This window comes from Mobula hypostoma, chromosome 24, assembly GCF_963921235.1.
Source record: "Mobula hypostoma chromosome 24, sMobHyp1.1, whole genome shotgun sequence".
Taxonomy (NCBI): domain Eukaryota; kingdom Metazoa; phylum Chordata; class Chondrichthyes; order Myliobatiformes; family Myliobatidae; genus Mobula; species Mobula hypostoma.
The window spans coordinates 50,779,664-50,801,636 of NC_086120.1; the positions used below are offsets into that span (position 1 = coordinate 50,779,664).

The 21,973-nt window shown below is 44.3% G+C and overlaps 2 protein-coding genes across 2 annotated transcripts in view; one reads left to right on the plus strand and one right to left on the minus strand.

Annotated features, from left to right (window-relative positions):
- Positions 1–2,017: 2,017 nt before the first annotated feature.
- ndufa13 (NADH:ubiquinone oxidoreductase subunit A13) lies at positions 2,018–20,105 on the minus strand. Its single transcript, XM_063032548.1, has 5 exons — positions 19,949–20,105; positions 18,975–19,053; positions 16,386–16,457; positions 4,880–4,949; positions 2,018–2,247 (listed from the first exon to the last, which is right to left on the minus strand). The coding sequence occupies exons 1-5, from the start codon at positions 20,040–20,042 to the stop codon at positions 2,128–2,130; spliced, it is 435 nt and encodes a 144-aa protein (XP_062888618.1). The 5' UTR covers positions 20,043–20,105; the 3' UTR covers positions 2,018–2,127.
- Positions 20,106–21,583: 1,478 nt separating this feature from the next.
- Positions 21,584–21,973, plus strand: part of mau2 (MAU2 sister chromatid cohesion factor) — an 81,914-nt gene continuing 81,524 nt past the window's right edge. The window contains exon 1 of the mRNA XM_063032546.1: positions 21,584–21,907. Within this exon, the coding sequence (XP_062888616.1) occupies positions 21,584–21,907 (324 nt within the window). The remainder of the gene's footprint in view (positions 21,908–21,973) is intronic.

The following is a 21,973-nucleotide window of genomic DNA, read 5'->3' on the forward strand; positions in this document are numbered from 1 at the left end:
TCCAAGGGTTGAAATGTCTAATACCAGAAGGTGAGAGGAGGTAAATTCAAAGGAGATGTGGGGGCTAGGTTTTTACAGAAAGTGGTGGGTGTGTGGGATGCTAGTGGTAGAGGCAGATACATTAGGGATTTTTAAGAGATGTTTAGATAGGCACATGAATGTGAGGAAAATGACAGATTGTTTAGTCAGAAGGGTTTAGTACAGTTAGGCATTTGAATACTAGTTTAATGGGTTCAACACAATACTGTGGGCTAAAGGACCTGTTCCTGTTCTTGTGCTGTACTGTTCTGTGTTCTATGTGGGTGGCTCTAATGCACATGAGAGGAGCAAGACACTGAGAGCAATGGTGGTCGGAGAACGGACAGTGAAGGGAATCAGCAAGTGCTCCACTGTAGGTGATGGAGTGTCACCTCTTTGGAGTGACAAATGAAGAGCCCTTCTTCCGGAGTTATGTTCATGCCAAGGTGTCCTTGGAGAGTGAAACTGTGATCTCTACGGGTACAGTGGGGGTTTCCGAAAACAGGTAACTGAGTGCCTTGTAGATGATAATCACGTTTTAATTTGAAATTATTGCCAGTTTGGTAAACACAATCATTGTATGAATTTTGTATTTGAATGAACGTTTGTATGTTTGTAAGAAAAATGTGTAGCGGACAATGAGAAGCTTCTTGATAGAGGGGCATAAGATTATGAGGGTAATAGAAAGAGTGGACTGCCAAGTTGGCAAAGACTAGTACCAGAGAACATCTGTTAATGGTGAATATACAGAGAGATGACACAGGTAGATTTTTTTTTTAAAAACAGTGGTGGTTGTGTAGAATGCACTGCCAGGGCTGCTGGTAGAGGCAGATACATAAGGGATATTTAAAAGACTTTCAGATAGGCACATGGATGTAAGAGAAATGGCGAGTTATGGACTGTGCAGGAAGGAAAGGATAGATTGATCAGGGAGTAGATTGAAAGTCAGCAAACTTTGTGGGCTAAACAGCCCACACTGGGCTTCAGAACATCCCATGCATCACCAATATATAAGCTACGACACTCAAGGACTTGGACTATATATTTTTTGTAACTATTTTTCTGCTATCTTAATTATATGTGCAATATGATCTGTGTGCTTTATGACTGTTGGTTGAGTGTTTTGCACCTTGGCCCCGGAGGAACACTTTCATTTGGCTGTTTTCATGTGTATGGTTAAATGATATTTAAACTGGTATGGAGGGGCTATTGCACAGGACTGAAAGAAGCTGAAGAAGGTTGTAAATCTAGTCAGCTCCATCTTGGGCACAAGCCTACAAAGCACCCAGAACATCGTTAGGGAGTGGTATCTCAGAAAAGCAGCATCCATTATTAAAGACCTCCAGCACCCAGGGCATGCCCTATTCTCACTGTTAGCATCAGGTAGGAGATACAGAAGCCTGAAGGCACTCACTCAGTGATTCAGGAACAGCTTCTTCCCCTCTGCCATCCGATTCCTGAATGCATTTTGAAGCTTTGGACACTACCTCACTTTTTTAAAGATATATAGTATTTCTGTTTTTGCACATTTTTTTAATAATCTATTCAATATACATAATTGATTTACTTGTTTATTATGTTTTATTTTATTTATTTGTTTTCTCGCTCTGCTAGATTATGTATTGTATTGAACTGCTGCTGCTAAGTTAACAAATTTCACGTCACATGCTGGTGATAATAAACCTGATTCTGATTAAACTACAGATCTCAGGTCACCTTTTCTAATTGGTCTTTCAAATGAGTTCAAGCCAACAATCAGTCTATCTTTCAGATGGAGATAATCTGATGCCAATTATGGAAGAACAGGGGAGATCCCCAGTTTCTGACCATCATTACATTGTTCTGTGAGAGAACTTAAAGAAATTCCCTCATGACAACAAAGTGTTCAAAAGTATTCACCAGGCATAAAGCAGTATCTGACATTCTGAGATTGTGAAAGGCATAATTCTTTCAATTTACTTACTAACCCGTCTCTTAAAATTAAGAATAGAGTCTCCCAAATATATACAAGTTTTATTAACAATACCACACACAGAAGAGGAGATTTTATGGAGGGGACCCCTTCAGGAGGACAGATCGCCATGAAGTCCAGACAGCCTTGCAGCGTGCTCACACGTACCACTGGAACCCATACTTCTCTCGGAGGTACTCCTCCCGGGGCCGAAGGTTGAACAACTCCTCCACCGAGGGCGTGAACCAGCGATCGGAGTGGTAAACACTCTCACCGACCTGTAACAGGTGATGCAATTAAACCACCTCTGAAATCAAACACCATCCCACCAACCAATGTTGATTTAAATCAATGTACAGAACAGGGGCCATATATTAAGTGTAGTGGTTAGCGTAATGCTATTACAGTGCCAGTAACTTGGGTTTAATTCCTGCTGCTCTGCAAGGAGTTTATACGTACTCCCTATGACCATGGGGGTTTCCTCCAGGTGCTCCAGTTTCCTCCCACAGTCCAAAGGCGTACAGGTTAATAGGTAATTGGGCAGCACTAGGCTCATTAGGGTTGGAAGGACCTGTTACCATGCTGTATACATCTCTAAATAAATAAAAGAAAATCCCACACTACCAAGGCCAGAATGGAAGTGGAGGAGTATTCCATTATTAAAGTGTTAAGTAAAACCTATTTCCTCCGGTTAGGGCACCCTGAACAAAGATGGAACTCAGCAGATTGAGGCGATGGCAAGGTAAGGGTGTTGTGAGATCTGTAACAGGGACAGGTAAATGAAGAAATGCACCCTCCCCCCCCACCCCCAAAGCTGTAACTGGATGCAAAGTAGACCACAGGGTGCCTGCCTAAGCTTGTTGTGGTGGTTGAGGAGGTAGTTTGGGTTAAATCCCCTGTGAATGTCCACTGTTCTGTTCTCCTCATAGATAAGGTGGTGAAAATTTTAAGTGCCCTCCAGCCCTGGTCTTGGCACAGGAACCAGTACAGCATCAGTACAACGTTCGCCCCAAGATACACTATCCATTCCTAAATGGGTAGCATTGGAATTACAATCTGCTCAAGGTTATGCACTTGGCTCTATTTTAGGTTCTTCTCTTCCTTTTGATTTGAAATGCCACAAACAGGTCTGTAACCCGGTAGTTAAATATACCTTACGTATTTGGTTTCAATTCAGAAAATTTTTCGATCTAAACCAATTTGGGCTAGCGATCCCTATTTTAGGTAACATATTTTTTCCTCCCTCTTCCACGGATCGTGCTTTTCAAATTTGGAAGTCTAAGGGTATTTCACGGTTTTTGGATTTATTTTTAGATGGTTCCCTTATGTCTTTTGAACAATTATCTAATAAATATAGCTTACCAAGAATACATTTTTTTAGATATCTCCAAGTTAGAAATTTCCTAAGTACTATACTTTCTTCTTTTCCAGTGCTCCCTCCTACATATATTTTAGATACTATAATTAACCTTAATCCATGTCAGAAAGGTGCAATGGCTATTATTTGTAATATTATTATGAAACTTAGGAAAGCTCCATTTGATAAGATTAGGTCAGATTGGGAACAGGAATTGGGCTTTATTATTTCGGTGGATGACTGGGTGCAGATTTTACAACTAGTCAATACTTCCTCTATCTGTGCTAAACATTCCCTAATTCAATTTAAAGTTGTCCATAGAGCACATAAGTCCAAAGATAAATTAGCTCGTTTCTATTCTCATATTAATCCTTTTTGTGACAGATGTCAGGGGGAGATAGCCTCTTTAACTCATATGTTTTGGTCCTGTCCTACTCTGGAAACTTTTTGGAGAGACATTTTTAATATTATCTCAAAGGTATTGAATATAGATCTCTCTCCCCATCCTATTACTGCTATCTTTGGATTACCTAAAATTTCCAGTAATCTTTCTCCTTCAGCCCGTAGAATGATTGCATTTCTTACTTTAATGGCGAAAAGATGTATTTTACAACATTGGAAAGGGACTACTGCTTCAACTACATTTTTTTGGTTTTCCCAGACGATATTATGCTTAAATTTGGAGAAAATTAGAAGTAATCTTTATGATTCTTCAGTTAAATTCGAACAGACCTGGAGATCTTTTATTCAACATTTTCATTTAATGTAATTTTTTTTCTCTCGGTCCATATTTATATTCCCTTCTTGTTTTTTTTAAACTGTTTTTAATGGAGGTCGGGTTTGAGGACGTGATTTTAAGTTCTTTAACTCTACTTGTTTCCCAGTTAGCCCATTGCTTTGCTTTTAGTTTAGTTGCACGGTGGGTTTTTTTTGGGTTTTTTTTTCTCTCTTTATTGATATATATAAAAATTAGTATACTATTATATTACCTTGTTATTTTATGTTTAAATTGCACTGTTTGTATTAATTTTTTTCTGTATTATATTATATTCTAACTGTGTATTAGTGCTTATATGGTTTACCTTCTGTGTACTTATTCAATACAAAGATTTAAAAAGAAAGTACAACGTTCCCCACAGCCCCTTCCCAGTTTTCCCCAACCTCAGCCTGAATTGCTGTTGGCCCAGGCTCTCTGGGACTGTTGCGAGACTCACTAGCCCTAACTTTTATTTTATTTAGAGTTATATCACAGTAACAGGCCATTCTGGCCCAACAAGCCTGCGCTGCCCAATTACACCCATGTGACCAAACACCCTTCTAACTGGCAGACTTTTAGAATGTGGGAGGAAACCAGAGCACCCACATGGTCACGAGGAGAATGTACAAACTCCTTACAGACAGCAGTGGGAATTGAACACAGGTTGCTGGTGCTGTGAGACGTTATGCTACTGCAATGCTACCGTGATAAATGGATAGAAGAGTAGCCAGCAGCCTGGGCAGGTTTGGATCACGTTTCAGAAAGCAAAGCAAAGGCAGGAAATGAGCCTGGTTACCTTCCACCCAGGAACATCCTTCATAATTTTCGCCTCCTCCTCAAGATTCTCCCGTAATAAACGTAGGTACCTGAGGAAAATAAAAAGGAAGTGTCAGAAATGAGTGACAAAACAGGATCACAAGATCCTGTTAGACATTGGTAATGTGGAATACCACAAGTCTGGTTCATTGGCGAGACTGACGGTGGGAGCTGCATTGCCTGTGTTGTGCGAGGACTAGGCCCAGACTACAGGGTCGTCAAACAGGAGAGGAGAGAACGAAGCAGTATGATCTGCACCAGGTGGCGGCTGGCCCTTCCCATTGCTACTGCCCTCCAGTGTTTGCCAGTGGAAGAACAAGCTGGACCATAAATCTACAATCATGCACTCAGTCACTTTCTTCTGTGACTGTATGTTTTTCTGAAATCATAACCATGTATTATGTGCTGTTAGTACAGTGTTTTGCACCTTGGCCCCACAGGAACAAGATTTTGTTTGGCAATATTAATGTATGGCTGAATGATAATTAAATTTAACTTCCTTACTTGCCCATTGCCTCCCTCTGATGCTCCTCCCCATTTTCTTTCTTCCATGCCCTTTAGTACTCTATCAGATTCCCCATTCTCCAGCTCTGTATCTCTCACCAATCAACTTCCTAGCTCTTTACTTCACCACCCCCCCCACCAGTTCCGCCCACCACCTTGTGTTTCTTCCTCCTCTTCCCTCACCTTCTAACTCTTGACTCTTCATCTATTTTCTTCAGTCCTTGAAGGAGGATCTCAGCCTGAAACGTTGACTATACTCTTTTCTGTGGATGCTGCCTGGCCAGTTGAGTTCCACCAGCATTTTGGGTGTGTTGTCTGGATTTCCAGCACCCGCACATTTTCTTTTCTTTGTGATTGAACTTGTGTTTGTGTTATTCCAATTATTCCATATGACACAAAATTCCCTCACACCCATCTCCTGACCAATGAAGAACCTATCAGCCTCTGTTTTAAATATACTCAATGACTTGGCACTGAGAATACTCAAGGCCACCGATGGCAATAAATGGCATAGGTTCATCACCTTCTGGGTAAAGAAATGTGGACTTCAGAAAGGGCGAGACAAAGGAACACAAACCAATCCTCATAGAGCGATCAGAAGTGGAGAGTGAGCAGTTTCAAGTTCCTGGGTGTCAAGATCCTGGAGGACCAAACCTGGTCCCAACATATCAGTACGGTTATAAAGAAGGCAAGACAGCGACTATACTTCGTTAGGAGTTTGAAGAGATTTGGTATGTCAACAAAAACACCCAAAAACTTATATAGATGTACTGCAGACAGCATTCTGACAGGCTGCATCACTGTCTGGTGGGAGGGAGCTACTGCACAGGACCGAAAGAAGCTGCAAAGGGTCTTAAATTTAATCAGTTCCATTCTTAGGTACTAGCCTACAAAGTACCCAGGACATCTTCAAGGAGAAGTGTCTCAGAAAAGCAGCGTCCATTATTATGGACCCACCCCCAGCACCCAAGGCATGCCCTTTTCTCACTGTTACCATCAGGTAGGAGGTACAGAAGCCTGAAGACACACACTCAGTGATTCAGGAAAAGCTTCTTCCCCTCTGCCGTCCAATTCCGAAATCGACATTGATCCCATGAACACAACTTCACTTTTTAAATATATATTATTTCAGTATTTGCACGATTAATCTATTAATTATATGAATACTGTAATTGATTATTAGTATTTTTTAAAGTTTTATCTTAATTATTTTTTCTTCGATGTTATGCATAGCATTGAACTGCTGCTGCTAAGTTAATGAATTTCATGACACATGCTCGTGATAATAAACCTGATTCTAATTCCAAAAGGACATCTCTCTATTCTGAGTTGTGCCCGCTGGTCCTAGATTCCCCCACTATAGGAAACATTGTCTCCACATCCACTCTTTGTAAGCCTTTTAATTTGCAATAGGATTCAATGTGATTTCCCACTCCCCCAAACTTCTAAACTCCGGTGAGTATATGACCAGTGCCATCAACCCTCAACTCCCGGAATCATTCTCGTGAACCTCCTCTGGACCCTCTCCAATGCCAAAACATCTCTTCTTAGATAAGGGGCACCAAACTGTTTACAATACTCCAAATGCAGGTTTATCAATGCCTTATGAAGCCTCAGCGTTATATCCTTGCTTAAATATGTAAACACCAATAATTTAAAATACTCAAAGCAGCTGGTAACTGAAAAGATGGCCATGCAAGTACTGGTCAGTAGCATCTCAAACTTCAAATACACAGGTACATACAGTCACATGTGCACACAGACACTGATTTCACATGAGCATGTGCCCATTTATATGTTGTTCGTCCATCGTTGACGTCGATGAGGACCTCGACACCATTATGATGGTGTCGAGACTAGCGCGTGATTTGGATTTAAGTGAGGGAGAGTTGCGCAGCGTCAGCCTCACTCTCTCTTCCCAATTCCCATCTGGATCCAGTGGCAAGACAGAGTCTAGACGGCTGGAGATGGGACTAGGCGCAGTGGATGACCAGGACGTCTTCTGTGTCTTGTCCGGCTCTACACGTTCCACAACACTTGCAGAGACCGCCTTCTTGACCATTGGACCTTCCATTGGTCTTGTCCGCTCAATTCGCCGGAGTCTGTCTTCACATGCTGGGATAGACAACTCCCTATCTCACTGAGGGTTTGAGACCCGTCGGCTACCCTCATCTGGTTTAGCCGGCTTGTCGAAGCCGTTGCCCGGGGTGTGGCCACTGTCGCATGCAAACAGCTACGGGGAGCCACAGGTGAGAGCTGAGTGCCAGGTGGGGACCAAAGGTGGACTAATCGCCCTGAAAAGGACGCGACATGTTATATAGAACCACACAGGTACATACACAGTCACCCACCCAATGGCAGACCAACACTCCAAAATATATTTCTACAAATGTACAAGTATCCTGATCCTTATGCTCACCTACAACACCATATTCAGGTTTTCCCTCACACAAGTCCAGGATGCAAAGATTGTCTACTGTCATTCTTCAGGACTCGAGTGTAAAGGATAATGATTGATTACTACTGTGTATCTGATGCAGATTATAAAACACCATGTATAAGAAACTATTATATACATAGACAATAGGTACATAACTTGATGCTAGGTGATGTGGATGTAGTGGTGGTGTCTGAATATAGAACGATCTTCATTCAGAAATACCTGATAGCGAGAGTTTAAACAATAAAAGGACGACCCACTTTGGGACTGAGGTAGTGCAGGCAGACATTTTAAACTCTGGAGTCAAGCTTTCAAACCATTTCTCCCCTGAAAACCGGCAAGTTTGAAAAATTTACACTCATATCAAGGGGGTAATATATTTCAGTTTGGTTTCCCATCTCCACAACCAACCCGCTCTCCCCTATGCCATATCTACCCCTCTCCCTATAAACAACACAAGCATTTCCAATTCATCAACACAAGATAATCTGCCTTTGCTTGGTTTCACCATCTCCTGAGATCTGTAACCCTGGCTGGCCGTTCTGTAGACGTTTATCGGTGGAAATAACATTTAGAGCACAAGACAGAGTAAGACAGCAAGGAAACAAGTCCTTTGGCACCATCCAAGATGTACCTCTAAGTTATAAACACAAGACATGCTACAGATGCTGGAAATGCAGAGACTGTTTACTCCTCTCCATTGAGGCTGTACAAGCCTCAGCGCTAAACTGACTGTGGTCTGCAGCCATCAGCCTCCTGAATCTGCTGCAGCACTGAACTGGCTATGTGGCTGTGGACTCCCCGCCCCCCCACCCGGGAGTCTGCAGTTCAAAGTAAATATATATGATCAAAGTACATATATGTCACCAAATGCAATCCTGAGATTCATTTTATTGCGGGCATTCACAGTAAATACTAAGAAAAACAGAATAATGAAAAACTATAGAGACTGACAAACAACTAACGTGAAAAAGATAAATGCTACAAATACAAATAATAATCCATAAACAATACTGAGAACATGAGTTGTGGAGACCTTGAAAGTGAGTCCACAGGTTGTGGCATCAGTTCAGAAGGGGAATAACTATTCTTGAACCTGGTGGTGTGGGATCAATGGCTCCTGCACCTCCTGCCTGATGGCAGCAGCAAGAGTGTAGGGCCAGGAAGGGGACTTCAGCCCCATTACATTTAACTCATCCCATTGACTGCAATTTCGCCCCATCATCTGCTTATCCTTTCTCACAGTCTCACTACACTACGTCTACAAACGTTTGTAGTTGTATACCAACTGTCCCATCCTCAGCCCCATCATTCAGGTTCCCATCTCCCTTCCAAATGCCAAATTAGCTTAAAATCTCCCCAATAGCTCCACCAAGCCTTCCCACAAAGATACTGGTCTCCCTCGGGTTGAGGTGTAACCTGTCCTCTTTTAAAAGGTCATACCTTCCCCAGAAGAGATCCCAATGTTCTAGACATCAGAAACCCTGTACCCTGCACCAATTCCTCAGCCATTCTTTCATCCGCCAAACCATCCTATTTTTACCCTCAAACAACAGGAATTCTGCAGATGCTGGAAATTCAAGCAACACACATCAAAGTTGCTGGTGAACGCAGCAGGCCAGGCAGCATCTATAGGAAGAGGCGCAGTCAACGTTTCAGGCCGAGACCCTTCGTCAGGACTAACTGAAGGAAGAGTGAGTAAGGGATTTGAAAGCTGGAGGGGGGGGGAGATCCAAAATGAAAGGAGAAGACAGGAGGGGGAGGGATGGAGCCGAGAGCTGGACAGGTGATAGGCAGAAGGGGATACGAGAGGATCATGGGACAGGAGGTCCGGGAAGAAAGACGGGGGGGGGGGGTGACCCAGAGGATGGGCAAGAGGTATATTCAGAGGGACAGAGGGAGAAAAAGGAGAGTGAGAGAAAGAATGTGTGCATAAAAAAGAGTAACAGATGGGGTACGAGGGGGAGGTGGGGCCTAGCGGAAGTTAGAGAAGTCAATGTTCATGCCATCAGGTTGGAGGCTACCCATACGGAATATAAGGTGTTGTTCCTCCAACCTGAGTGTGACTTCATCTTTACAGTAGAGGAGGCCGTGGATAGACATGTCAGAATGGGAATGGGATGTGGAATTAAAATGTGTGGCCACTCGAAGCGGTCTCCCAGTCTGCGTCGGGTCTCACCAATATATAAAAGGCCACATCGGGAGCACCGGACGCAGTATATCACCCCAGTCGACTCACAGGTGAAGTGATGCCTCACCTGGAAGGACTGTTTGGGGCCCTGAATGGTGGTAAGGGAGGAAGTGTAAGGGCATGTGTAGCACTTGTTCCGCTTACACGGATAAGTGCCAGGAGGGAGATCAGTGGGGAGGGATGGGGGGGACAAATGGATAAGGAAGTTGTGTAGGGAGCGATCCCTGCGGAATGCAGAGGGGGGGGGAGGGAAAGATATGCTTAGTGGTGGGATCCCGTTGGAGGTGGCGGAAGTTACGGAGAATAATATGTTGGACCCGGAGGCTGGTGGGGTGGTAGGTGAGGACCAGGGGAACCCTATTCCTAGTGGGGTGGTGGGAGGATGGAGTGAGAGCAGATGTACGTGAAATGGGGGAGATGCGTTTAAGAGCAGAGTTGATAGTGGAGGAAGGGAAGCCCCTTTCTTTAAAAAATGAAGACATCTCCCTCGTCCTAGAATGAAAAGCCTCATCCTGAGAGCAGATGCGGCGGAGACGGAGGAATTGCGAGAAGGGGATGGCGTTTTTGCAAGAGACAGGGTGAGAAGAGGAATAGTCCAGATAGCTGTGAGAGTCAGTAGGCTTATAGTAGACATCAGTGGATAAGCTGTCTCCAGAGACAGAGACAGAAAGATCTAGAAAGGGGAGGGAGGTGTCGGAAATGGACCAGGTAAACTTGAGGGCAGGGTGAAAGTTGGAGGCAAAGTTAATAAAGTCAACGAGTTCTGCATGCGTGCAGGAAGCAGCGCCAATGCAGTCGTCGATGTAGCGAAGGAAAAGTGGGGGACAGATACCAGAATAGGCACGGAACATAGATTGTTCCACAAACCCAACAAAAAGGCAGGCATAGCTAGGACCCATACGGGTGCCCATAGCTACACCTTTAGTTTGGAGGAAATGGGAGGAGCAAAAGGAGAAATTATTAAGAGTAAGGACTAATTCTGCTAGACGGAGCAGAGTGGTGGTAGAGGGGAACTGATTAGGTCTGGAATCCAAAAAGAAGCGTAGAGCTTTGAGACCTTCCTGATGGGGGATGGAAGTATATAGGGACTGGACATCCATGGTGAAAATAAAGCGGTGGGGGCCAGGGAACTTAAAATCATCGAAAAGTTTAAGAGCGTGAGAAGTGTCACGAACATAGGTCGGAAGGGATTGAACAAGGGGTGATAAAACAGTGTCGAGGTATGCAGAAACGAGTTCGGTGGGGCAGGAGCAAGCTGAGACAATAGGTTGGCCAGGACAGGCAGGTTTGTGGATCTTGGGTAGGAGGTAGAAACGGGAAGTGCGGGGTGTGGGAACTATAAGGTTGGTAGCAGTGGATGGGAGATCTCCTGAGCGGATAAAGTCGTTGATAGTGTGGGAGACAATGGCCTGGTGCTCCTTAGTGGGGTCACGATCGAGGGGTAAATAAGAGGAGGTATCCGCGAGTTGTCGCTGTGCCTCGGCAAGGTAGAGGTCAGTACGCCAGACTACAACAGCACCCCCTTTATCAGCGGGTTTAATAATAATGTTAGGATTAGTGCGGAGGGAGTGGAGAGCAGAGCGTTCCGAAGGAGTGAGGTTGGAATGGGGACAAGGTGCGGTGAAGTCGAGACGGTACCCCATCTGTTACTCTTTATGCACACATTCTTTCTCTCACTCTCCTTTTTCTCCCTCTGTCCCTCTGAATATACCTCTTGCCCATCCTCTGGGTCACCCCCCCCCCGTCTTTCTTCCCGGACCTCCTGTCCCATGATCCTCTCGTATCCCCTTCTGCCTATCACCTGTCCAGCTCTTGGCTCCATCCCTCCCCCTCCTGTCTTCTCCTATCATTTTGGATCTCCCCCTCCCCCTCCAGCTTTCAAATCCCTTACTCACTCTTCCTTCAGTTAGTCCCGACGAAGGGTCTCGGCCTGAAACGTCGACTGCGCCTCTTCCTATAGATGCTGCCTGGCCTGCTGCGTTCACCAGCAACTTTGATGTGTGTTGCTATTTTTACCCTCATTGGCATGTGGCACAGACAGCAATCCAGAAATTACTATCCTGGAGGTCCTGCTTTTCAATTTACTTCCTAACTCATTATATTTTCTCTTCAGGACCTTCTCCCCTTTCATTACCTAAGTCAATGGTATGAATATGTAGTACGGCTTCCCGATGTTCACCCTGCCCCTTTAGAATGTTGTGGACCTGACCCAAGAGATCCCCGACCCTGGCACCTGCGAAGCAACATACCATCCTGGTGTCTCTTTCACGTCAACAGAATCTGCTTTCTGCTCCTCTAATTACGGAATCCCCTATCACTCCTGCATTCTTCTTCTCCCCCCTTCCTTCTGAACCACAGAGCCAAACTCAGTGACAAAAGACCCAGTAGAAGGCCTCTCCCTGGTAGATCATCCCTCCCAACAGTATCCAAAGCGGTACGCTTATTATTGAGGTGAACAATCACAGGGGTAATCTGCACTGGCTGCCTATTCTCTTTCCTCCTTCTGACAGTCACCCAGGTACCTGCCTCCTGCAACTAAGGGGTGACTACCTCCCTGTAGCTCCTATCTATCACCTCCTCATTCTCCCGCATGTCGAAGGTCATTCAGCTGCAACTCGGTACACTTTGTGCATATGTAGATATATAGTACGTAATTTGATAATAAATTTACTTTGAACACATTGAAATAGGTGCTCTTTATTGTTTCATCCAACCTCACAGTATTCCTTACAGCTGAAAGCTTTTGTACTGAAGTTTCCACAGTGAAACTTGAACCCATAGCCTTCTGATCTCGAGCAAGAGCTCTGGCTTTAATGTCCCACAGTTCTGCACCATTGGGTGGAGTTAGCCATGGATGTTGTGTCCTAGCTATCATGTGCAAGCCAGGACAGTACAATACGGAGAGCAGGCTGCTGCCTGTGTAGCAGGCTCCCCACCTCCACGCAGCTGATGAAACCAGCAGAACAACAGAGACTTACACAGTTTGGCAGCAACAGCATCACAGGAGTTGCCAGTCAGCGTTGAACTCAACGTAGGTCTGCCTTCGAGACTTCAGCTCCCGATTTTTCACTCAGGGTTTACTCCCAAAGCCTTCCCATGAGTGGGTATAGCCACAAGGCAGTGGATGAGTTTTCTTTCTCCTAGGTAAGCTGCCAGCCACAGCTGATGAGCCCCATCAGCCCAAAGTGGCTGGCTTTAAGGCAGGAGTAACTCACCTTTGCACAGAACCAGTAGAAGCGGTTCCACTGGGCTTTGCAGCGAAGCCACACGTGAAGGCCAGGAGCTGGACTTGCTTGTTAGAGGCTATTTGAGTCACACACCATTGGGAGCATATAATAGGTTGAACGAGCTTACCCCCATTAACCCACCCCCCTACAACAATCTTAAGGAACCAATTATAAAGCCAGGACATGATTAAATGGCAAAACAGATGAGGACTGAAGGGGATTCTCCTCCTCTTCATTCCTGTGCTTCTATATGGGACTCTCACTCATCTCATGTACAGAGTATAAATGAAAACTGTATTTCATTTAATATAACCAAATAACCATACAACAATTACAGCACAGAAACAGGCCATCTCGGCCCTTCTAGTCCGTGCCGAACTCTTACTCTCACCTAGTCCCACCGACCTGCACTCAGCCCATAACCCTCCATTCCTTTCCTGTCCATACAGCTATCTAATTTTACTTTAAATGACAACATCGAACCTGCCTCAACCACTTCTGCTGGAAGCTCGTTTCACACAGCTACCACTCTCTGAGTAAAGAAGTTCCCCCTCATGTTACCCCTAAACTTTTGCCCTTTAACTCTCAACTCGTGTCCTCTTGTTTGAATCTCCCCCACTCTCAATGGAAAAAACCTATCCATGTCAACTCTATCTATCCCCCTCATAATTTTAAATACCTCTATCAAGTACCCTTTCAACCTTCTACGCTCCAAAGAATAAAGACCCAACTTGTTCAACCTTTCTCTGTAACTTAGGAGATGACACCCAAGTAACATTCTAGTAAATCTTCTCTGTACTCGCTCAATTTAGTTGACATCTTTCCTATAATTCGGTGACCAGAACTGTACAAAATACTCCAGATTTGGCCTTACCAATACCTAGTACAATTTCAACATTAAATCCCAACTCCTATACTCAATGCTCTGATTTATAAAGGCCAGCAAACCTAAAGCTTTCTTCACCACCCTATCTACATGAGATTCCACCTTCAGGGAACTATGCACCATTATTCCTAGATCACTCTGTTCTACCGCATTCTTCAATGCCTTACCATTTACCATGTATGTCCTATTTTGATTAGTCGTACCAAAATGTAGCACCTCACATTTATCAGCATTAAACTCCATCTGCCATCTTTCAGCCCACTCTTCTAACTGGCCTGAATCTCTCTGCAAGATTTGAATACCTACTTCATTATCCACAACTCAACCTATCTTAGTATCATCTGCATACTCACTAATCCAATTTACCACCGCATCATCCAGATCATTAATATACATGACAAACAACACTGGACCCAGTACAGATCCCTGAGGCACACCACTAGTCACCGGCCTCCAATCTGACAGTTATCCACCACTACTCTCTGGCATCTCCCATCCAGCCACTGCTGAATCCATTTTACTACTTCAATGTTAATACCTAACAATTGAACCTTCCTAACCTTCCGTGTGGAACCTTGTCAAAGGCCTTACTGAAGTCCATATAGACAACATCCACCGCTTTACCCTCATCAACTCTCCTAGTAACCTCTTCAAAAAATTCAGTAAGATTTGTCAAACATGACTTTCCACGCACAAATCCATGTTGACTGTTCCTAATCAGACCCTGTCTATCCAGATAATTATACATACCATCTCCAAGAATACTTCCCATCAATTTACCCACCACTGACGTCAAACAGGCCGATCACAGGCCGATAATTGCTAGGTTTACTCTTAGAATCCTTTTTAAACAATGGAACAACATGAGCAATCTGCCAATCCTCCGGCACCATCCCAGTTTCTAATGACATTTGAAATATTTCTGTCAGAGCCCCTGCTATTTCCACACTAACTTCCCTCAAGGTCCTAGGGAATATCCTGTCAGAACCCGGAGACTTATCTACTTCTATATTCCTTAAAAGCGCCAGTACTTCCTCTTCTTTAATCATCATAGTTTCCATAACTACCCCACCTGTTTCCCTTACCTTACACAATTCAATATCCTTCTCCTTAGTGAATATCGAAGAAAAGAAATTGTTCAAAATCTCCCCCATCTCTTTTGGCTCTGCACATAGCCGTCCACTCTGATTCTCTAAGGGACCAATTTTATCCCTATCCTTTTGCTATTAATATGACTGTAGAAACCCTTTGGATTTATTTTCACCTTACTTGCCAAAGCAACCTCATATCTTCTTTTAGCTTTTCTAATTTTTTTCTTAAGATTCTTTTTACATTCTTTAGATTCCTCCAGCACTTCATTTACTCCAAGCTGCCTATATTTATCATAGATCTCTCTTTCCGAACCAAGTTTCTAGTATCCCTTGAAAACCATGGCTCTCTCAAACTTTTAACCTTTCCTTTCAACCTAACAGGAACATAAAGATTCTGTACCCTCAAAATTTCACCTTTAAATGACCTCCATTTCTCTATTACATCCTTCCCATAAAAAAAATTGTCCCAATCCACTCCTAAATCCTTTCGCATCTCCTCAAAGTTAGCCTTTCTCCAATCAAAAATCTCAACCCTGGGTCCAGTCCTATCCTTCTCCATAATTATATTGAAACTAATGGCATTGTGATCACTGGATCCGAAGTGCTCAACACATACCTCTGTCACCTGATCTATCTCATTCCGTAACAGGAGATCCAACACTGCCCCCACAGTCCAAAGATATACCAGTGGGTAGGTTAATTAGTCAAGTGTAAATTGTCCCATGATTAAGCTAGGGTAATATTAGGGGCTGCTGGCTGTGCAGCTCAAAGGGTCCGAAGGGCTTGTCCTGCAGTGTATCTCTAAATAAATAAACAAGGTTGGTGCAACATTGCGGGCCAAAAGGGCCTGTTCTGTACTATGCTGTAATGTTCTGTTTACTCTCTTTTGCCTTGACTCTCTGTTGATTTTCTGAAGAAGGGTTCTGGCCCGACATGTTGCCTGTTCATTCATTTCTATACAGGCTACCTGACCTGCCGATTCCTCCAGCATTTTGTGTGTTTCGCTCTGGATTTTCCCCATCTGCAGACTTGGTGTTGATTCTACAATGTGTTTTTGTTGCTAACAGAAATCTAACTACATACTAACTAGCACTGTTTAGTGACATGCTGCCTCTCAGTTTAGTTACAGTACAGCCTCTCCACTTACCTCCTATCCTGTTCAGCTTGCAACAAAGGCATCATTGCAATACGGGCTTCCAGGTCTTCAATTTGGAGGCGCCTGGGGAAGGAAAAAGGACAAGATACAGAACAGAAAACCTGTAACCAAGTGTTAATACAACAATTCTATAAGGAAAACAAGCTAAAACTGATTAACAAAAGTATCATTTCACAATTAAGGTATAAATGTTGATTTATATATTGTTACTATGGTTTCCAAGTTAGCTGATGATTTATTTAGAGACACAGCATGGTAACAGGCCCTTCCAGCTCAGTCAGCCTTGCTACACAATTAACTCATACCTCTTTGCAACGTGGGAGGAAACCCGAGTACTCAGGAAACCCACATGATTACAGGGAAAATGTACAAATTCCTCACAAAGTGCAGTGTGAAACGAACCTGGATTGCTGGCGCTATAACACTGTCATGTTAACCGCTAGGCTACCATGATGCAGGATTTAGAAAGGTTTCAAAGCAGTGAGGGAGTAAGAACATGACAGATGGAATGTTATGTGGAAATGTGACATGAACCACTTTAGTCAGAAAACAGTGAAAAAGAATATTTTTGAACTGGTAACAGTTCAGGAAATGTTGATGCTCAAAGGGATCCTGTGTAAAAATCGCTGGAAGTTAACTGGCTGGTGCTGCAGGCAGTGGGCAAGTCAGGTGGGTCGGTGGTTGATGCTTCCAAAGGCTTTGAATGCACGGATTAACTATATATGAAATGATACTGGGCTTCACTAAAACTACATCAGCATCATTGTTACAATTTGACTTCCTTTCCCAAAATATAATATTGCTGTATACACAGCTGTTCTCAATATTTCATAAAACTTACAAGGCTCAACAAGGTGGATGTCCTGAAGAAGGGTCTTGACCCAAATCGTTGAGTGTTTATTCCTCTCGATAGAGGCTGCCTGACCTGCTGAGTTCCTCCAGCATTTTGTCTGTTGATTTGGATGAAGGGATGATGACCCCCCCCCCCCCCGCAACTAGCTGGAGTGTATAACCAGAGGTCCGAAAATAAAGAGACCACTTTATATTGTGATAGAAATCAAAATGCAGCTGCTAATCTTTGGAATTAGGGTTAGGCAGAGGCTAAAGAGCAAAGCTCCAGAGATTAAGCTAACAAAGAGGTGGGACATGCTCTCTTCTCACTGCTGCCACCAGGAAGGTGGTACAGGAGCCTCAGGACCACCACCACCAGGTTCAGGAAGAACAGTTATTGCCCCTCAACCATCTGGCTCTTGAACCAGGCGGGATAACTTTACTTAACTTCATTTACCCCATCTTTGGGATGTTCCCACAACCTTTGACTCACTTTTGTCTCATGTTCTTGATATTTATTATTTATTTACTACTACTTTATTTTTGTATTTGCAAAGTTTATATCTATCGAATACCAGTTGAATGCCCAAATTTGTGTGGTCTTTTAATGATTCTATTATGATTATTATTCTATTATGCATTTACTGAGAATGTCTACAAGAAAATGAATCTCAAGGTTATACATGGTGACATACATCTACTTTGATAATAAATTTACATTGAACTTTGGAATTCTCTGCAGTGGAGCCTCAGTCACTGATTTCATTCTAAACAATTTCTTGAATATTAAGTTAAATAGTTAGTTACCTATTTATCTATTTAGTAATCCAGTACAGAACAGGCCCTTCCAGCAACCTACTTATTTAACCCTAGCATAATCACAGGACAACTTACAATGACAAATTAACCTACTAACTGGTACGTCTTTGGACTGTGGGAGGAGATCAGAGCACCCGGAGGAAACCCACACATTCAAAGGGAGAACGCACAAACTTCTTTCAGACAATGTCAGAATTGAACTCTGAAGTCTGGCACCCCCAAAGCTGTAAAAGCACATGTTAACCGCAATGCTACATGGCTTTCCAGATATTATGGAAACAGTGCAGTAAGAATCTTGTATTGACACAGGAGTCTGTTTGGCCCTTCAGATCCATTCCAGCTCCCCGCAAAACAATTCCCTTAGCCCCATTTCCCTTATTTAAACAGAAGTTATTCTCTCAGAACCTGCCTTGGTGTTGATTAAAGACAAAAGAAACTTCCCTTTGGTAAGTTTTAGTCATTAACATTAATGAGAAAAAACAATGTATTTCACTGCGTTTGTTTTATATATATGTGTGTGTGTGTGTGTGTGTGTGTGTATAGCAAATAAAGCTAATATTTAATTTCAACATTAAGCATTGATTTTAATAATATTGATTTCAAGTATTGCCTCCTTAAACGAGCTGCCATCAGAATTGGTGGATGAGGGTTTGATTTCAACATTTAAGAGAAATTTGCACAAGTACGTAGATGGGAGGGGTATGCGGGACTGTGGTCCAGATACAGACTGATGGGACGAGGCAGAATCATAGTTCAGCATGGACTGGATGGGCTGAAAGGCCTGTTTCTGTGCTGCAGTGCTCCAAGTCTCTAAGCAACCGTGGGATACAGTGCTGAGGGAATGTTTAATATCTACAGATGCAACACGAGCAGAGAGGAATAAGGAAATGGGATAAACTGAGGGTGAGGAGGAGCAGGCAGGAGACATACCGTCGCTCTCTGTTCCACTTGAAGAGCCGCCAGTAGCCAAAGATTAAAATCCCGACTCCAATCCCAAACATGCTGTAACCTACAACATAACCACAAACATGGAGTCATTCCTCATGTAAGAGATGCCCCAGTTAAAAAAAAATGAACAAAACTATCTTCTCCTTGAAGGGTCCTAATGAAGCTCAGCCCAAAACATTGACTGTTTATTTTTCTCCACAGATGCTGCCTGACTTACTCAGTTCCTCTAGCATTATGTATTGCTCAAGATATCCAGTATCTACAGAATCTCCTGTGTTCTATCCTTGAACCAGGGTTTGGGTTGGGATACAGGCATTGCTGGCAAGGCCAGAATTGACTGTCCCTCAGGTGAACAGTAAATTTTATGTGCCAGTTCTCACTAATGGGTCAGAGATGGAGAGAGTCAGCAACCTATAGCTCCTGATGTTAACATCTCAGATGACAAGTCCAGGTCCCAGACAGAATGAGATGCTGTCCACGTTAACGCTTAGACAAGCGGATTCAGATCGTCCTCCTAACGTGCTTGCTTTGAGAAGTTTCTGAGAGGGAGCAGGGTGAGAAGAACAGAGAGAATGTTTTGCATCTCTCCACAGACAATGTTTGGCCTACTGATACAAAGGGGGCTGCAGATCTGTAGCTGTAATGACCCAAAGGTCTGTAGGGGGAGGAAATGGCTGGGTGGAATGGGGGGGGGGGGAGAAGCCGTGGGACTGAGCGGGTGAAGGGCGGTTGAGTGAGTGATGGGAGCTGAAGGCGAGAAGGGGATAAGCAGAGCAGATAGATGGGACAGGGACAGGGAACGTGGAGGAGGAGACTGGGGGGCGATAAAGTGGATTACAAGCGGCGGAAAGGACTAGGACTCGCGCCATGGGCTGAAGGTCCTAAAGGACCACTCCGTGTTGAGCCTTCACTGCTCTAACGACACAGCCGAATTCAAGGAAAGAGTTTGTACCTACCTGAGAGCCCCCTCCGGGGGATGTTCCTCTTATAATCCACCGGACCGTAACCCCCGGGGGGAGGCAGGTCCTGCATCACCTTGACGGAGGCCATTTTCTCTGCCCACCTCTACTTCCGTTATTGTCGTGCAACCGAACCCGCCAATCCGGAAATCCCGCCCCCGTGACGTGACCCGGCGGGCTGTCAATCACTTGCCCAGGAGTTGAAGGGTCTCGGCTTGAAACGTCCACTGTGCCTCTTTCCATAGATGCTGCCTGGCCTGCTCAGTTCCTCCAGCGGTTTGTGTGTGTTCGCATTTGTAGTTGAGCAAAACTTAATCCATGCTTGGTTTCAGTTTATTGTTTCATACTCTGCTTGCAATTTATTTCTTTATCCTTACTGCAATTAGTTCGCCTTACTCCCGTGTCCTGAAACCCTGTAAGCTTCTTTGGGCCGAATGGCCTGTTCTTGTCAAAATTTTTCTAATGTTGTATTTCACAAATAAATTACAATTTAATAAATCACAGCGTCATTAACTTTCATCCTCTCCCCGTGGCTTGTGAGAATCATTTTCACCCGAATGCCGATCCGATTTCATTTTGAAATTCTTGATTGACTCGGTTCAAAAAAATCTGTATTGAATTAAGTAAATAGCAGATTCTTAATCCGGAGAAGTATAATATAAATATAAATTCAAAGTAAATTTATTATTTATCTGTCACCATATACTACCCCGATTCACTTTCTTGCGGACATGCATAGTAAGTGCAAAGAAGCACAAAAGAATTGAGGAAAACGAGCGCTTAGTGTGACGCTATTACAACTCCGGGCATCCCAGAGTTCGGAGTTCAATACCGGCGCCGTTCCGTAAAGAGTCGTTGTACATCCTCCCTGTGGAATGCTTGTGTTTCTCCCGGATGCTCCGGTTCCCTCCCCCACTCCCCGCTCCCCCCCCCCACACACACAGTCCAAAAATGTGCTAGGTCATTATTAATTGTCTCGAGATTGGGTTAGGGTAAAATCGGGGTTATGGAGTTGCTGGCGCGGCGTGGATCGCTGATAAAATACACACGACAAAGACTGAGAAGCGACCAATGTGCGAAAGGCAGCAAACCGTGCAAAGACAAAAAGGAGATAAAATTAACTAAGCAAAAGAACATAAATTGTAGAGTCCCTTAAAGTGAGCCGGTAGTTGTGGTACCAGTTCAGTGTCGGTGTTAGATAATTCAGCAATTAATTTCGTACTCTACTTTCTCCACTCTTCCTATCAACGTGTTACAGAGTCACAGCGAAGTACAGCACAGAAACGGTCCCTTCGGCCCATCTAGTCCGTACTGAACCATTTAAACTGCCTACTCCCAAAGATCTACACCCGGACCATAGCCCTCCGTACCTATCCAAACATCTCTCAAACATTGAAATCGAGCTCACATGCACCACTTGCGCTGGCAGCTTGTTGCGCACACTCACTTCTCTCTCTGAGTGAAGTGTAAATCTCATTTTGAGTATCTGATAACTGCTTAATTTCTGTGACTTCTTTGCCCCCACGCCCTCGGTACGATAAACCCAGTTCGTGGTCCTTCCCCATGACGTCACTGGGTACCCCAAGTCCCGCCCCCACGACGCCAGCTCTCGGACCGCTGCCACCTCTCGCGATGTTTGTCGCGGATGCGGGTAAAATGGCGGCGGTTGGCGCTAGCGGCCCTCACCAGCAGCCACCGCAAGCACAGCCTCAGCCCCAGGCTCCGCAGCAGCCGCCTCAATATACGGACGCCTGGTATTTGGCTCTGCTGGGCTTCGCCGAGAACTTCCGCACGGCCAGCCCGCCGAAGATCAAATTGTGCGTTCATTGCCTGCAGGCCATCTTTCAGTTCAAGCCGTCGCAGCGCATCGAGGCCCGCACCCACCTGCAGCTCGGCAGCGTCCTGTATCACCACACTAAGAACACGGAGCAGGCCCGCTCGCACCTCGAGAAGGCGGTGAGCAGTGGGGAGGGTGGCGCAGTACGGCGTATGAAGTGAGAATTAGTCCAGAGATCCGCCCTC

Coding starts and splice junctions, on each gene's coding strand:
- ndufa13 (XM_063032548.1), bottom strand. CDS start 20,042: ATGGCCTCCGTCAAGGTGATGCAGGACCTGCCTCCCCCCGGGGGTTAC. Junction 16,458..18,974: donor AAGTGGAACAGAGAGCGACG/GTATGTCTCCTG, acceptor TTCCTTCCCCAG/GCGCCTCCAAATTGAAGACC. Junction 4,950..16,385: donor CAAGCTGAACAGGATAGGAG/GTAAGTGGAGAG, acceptor TATTTTCCTCAG/GTACCTACGTTTATTACGGG.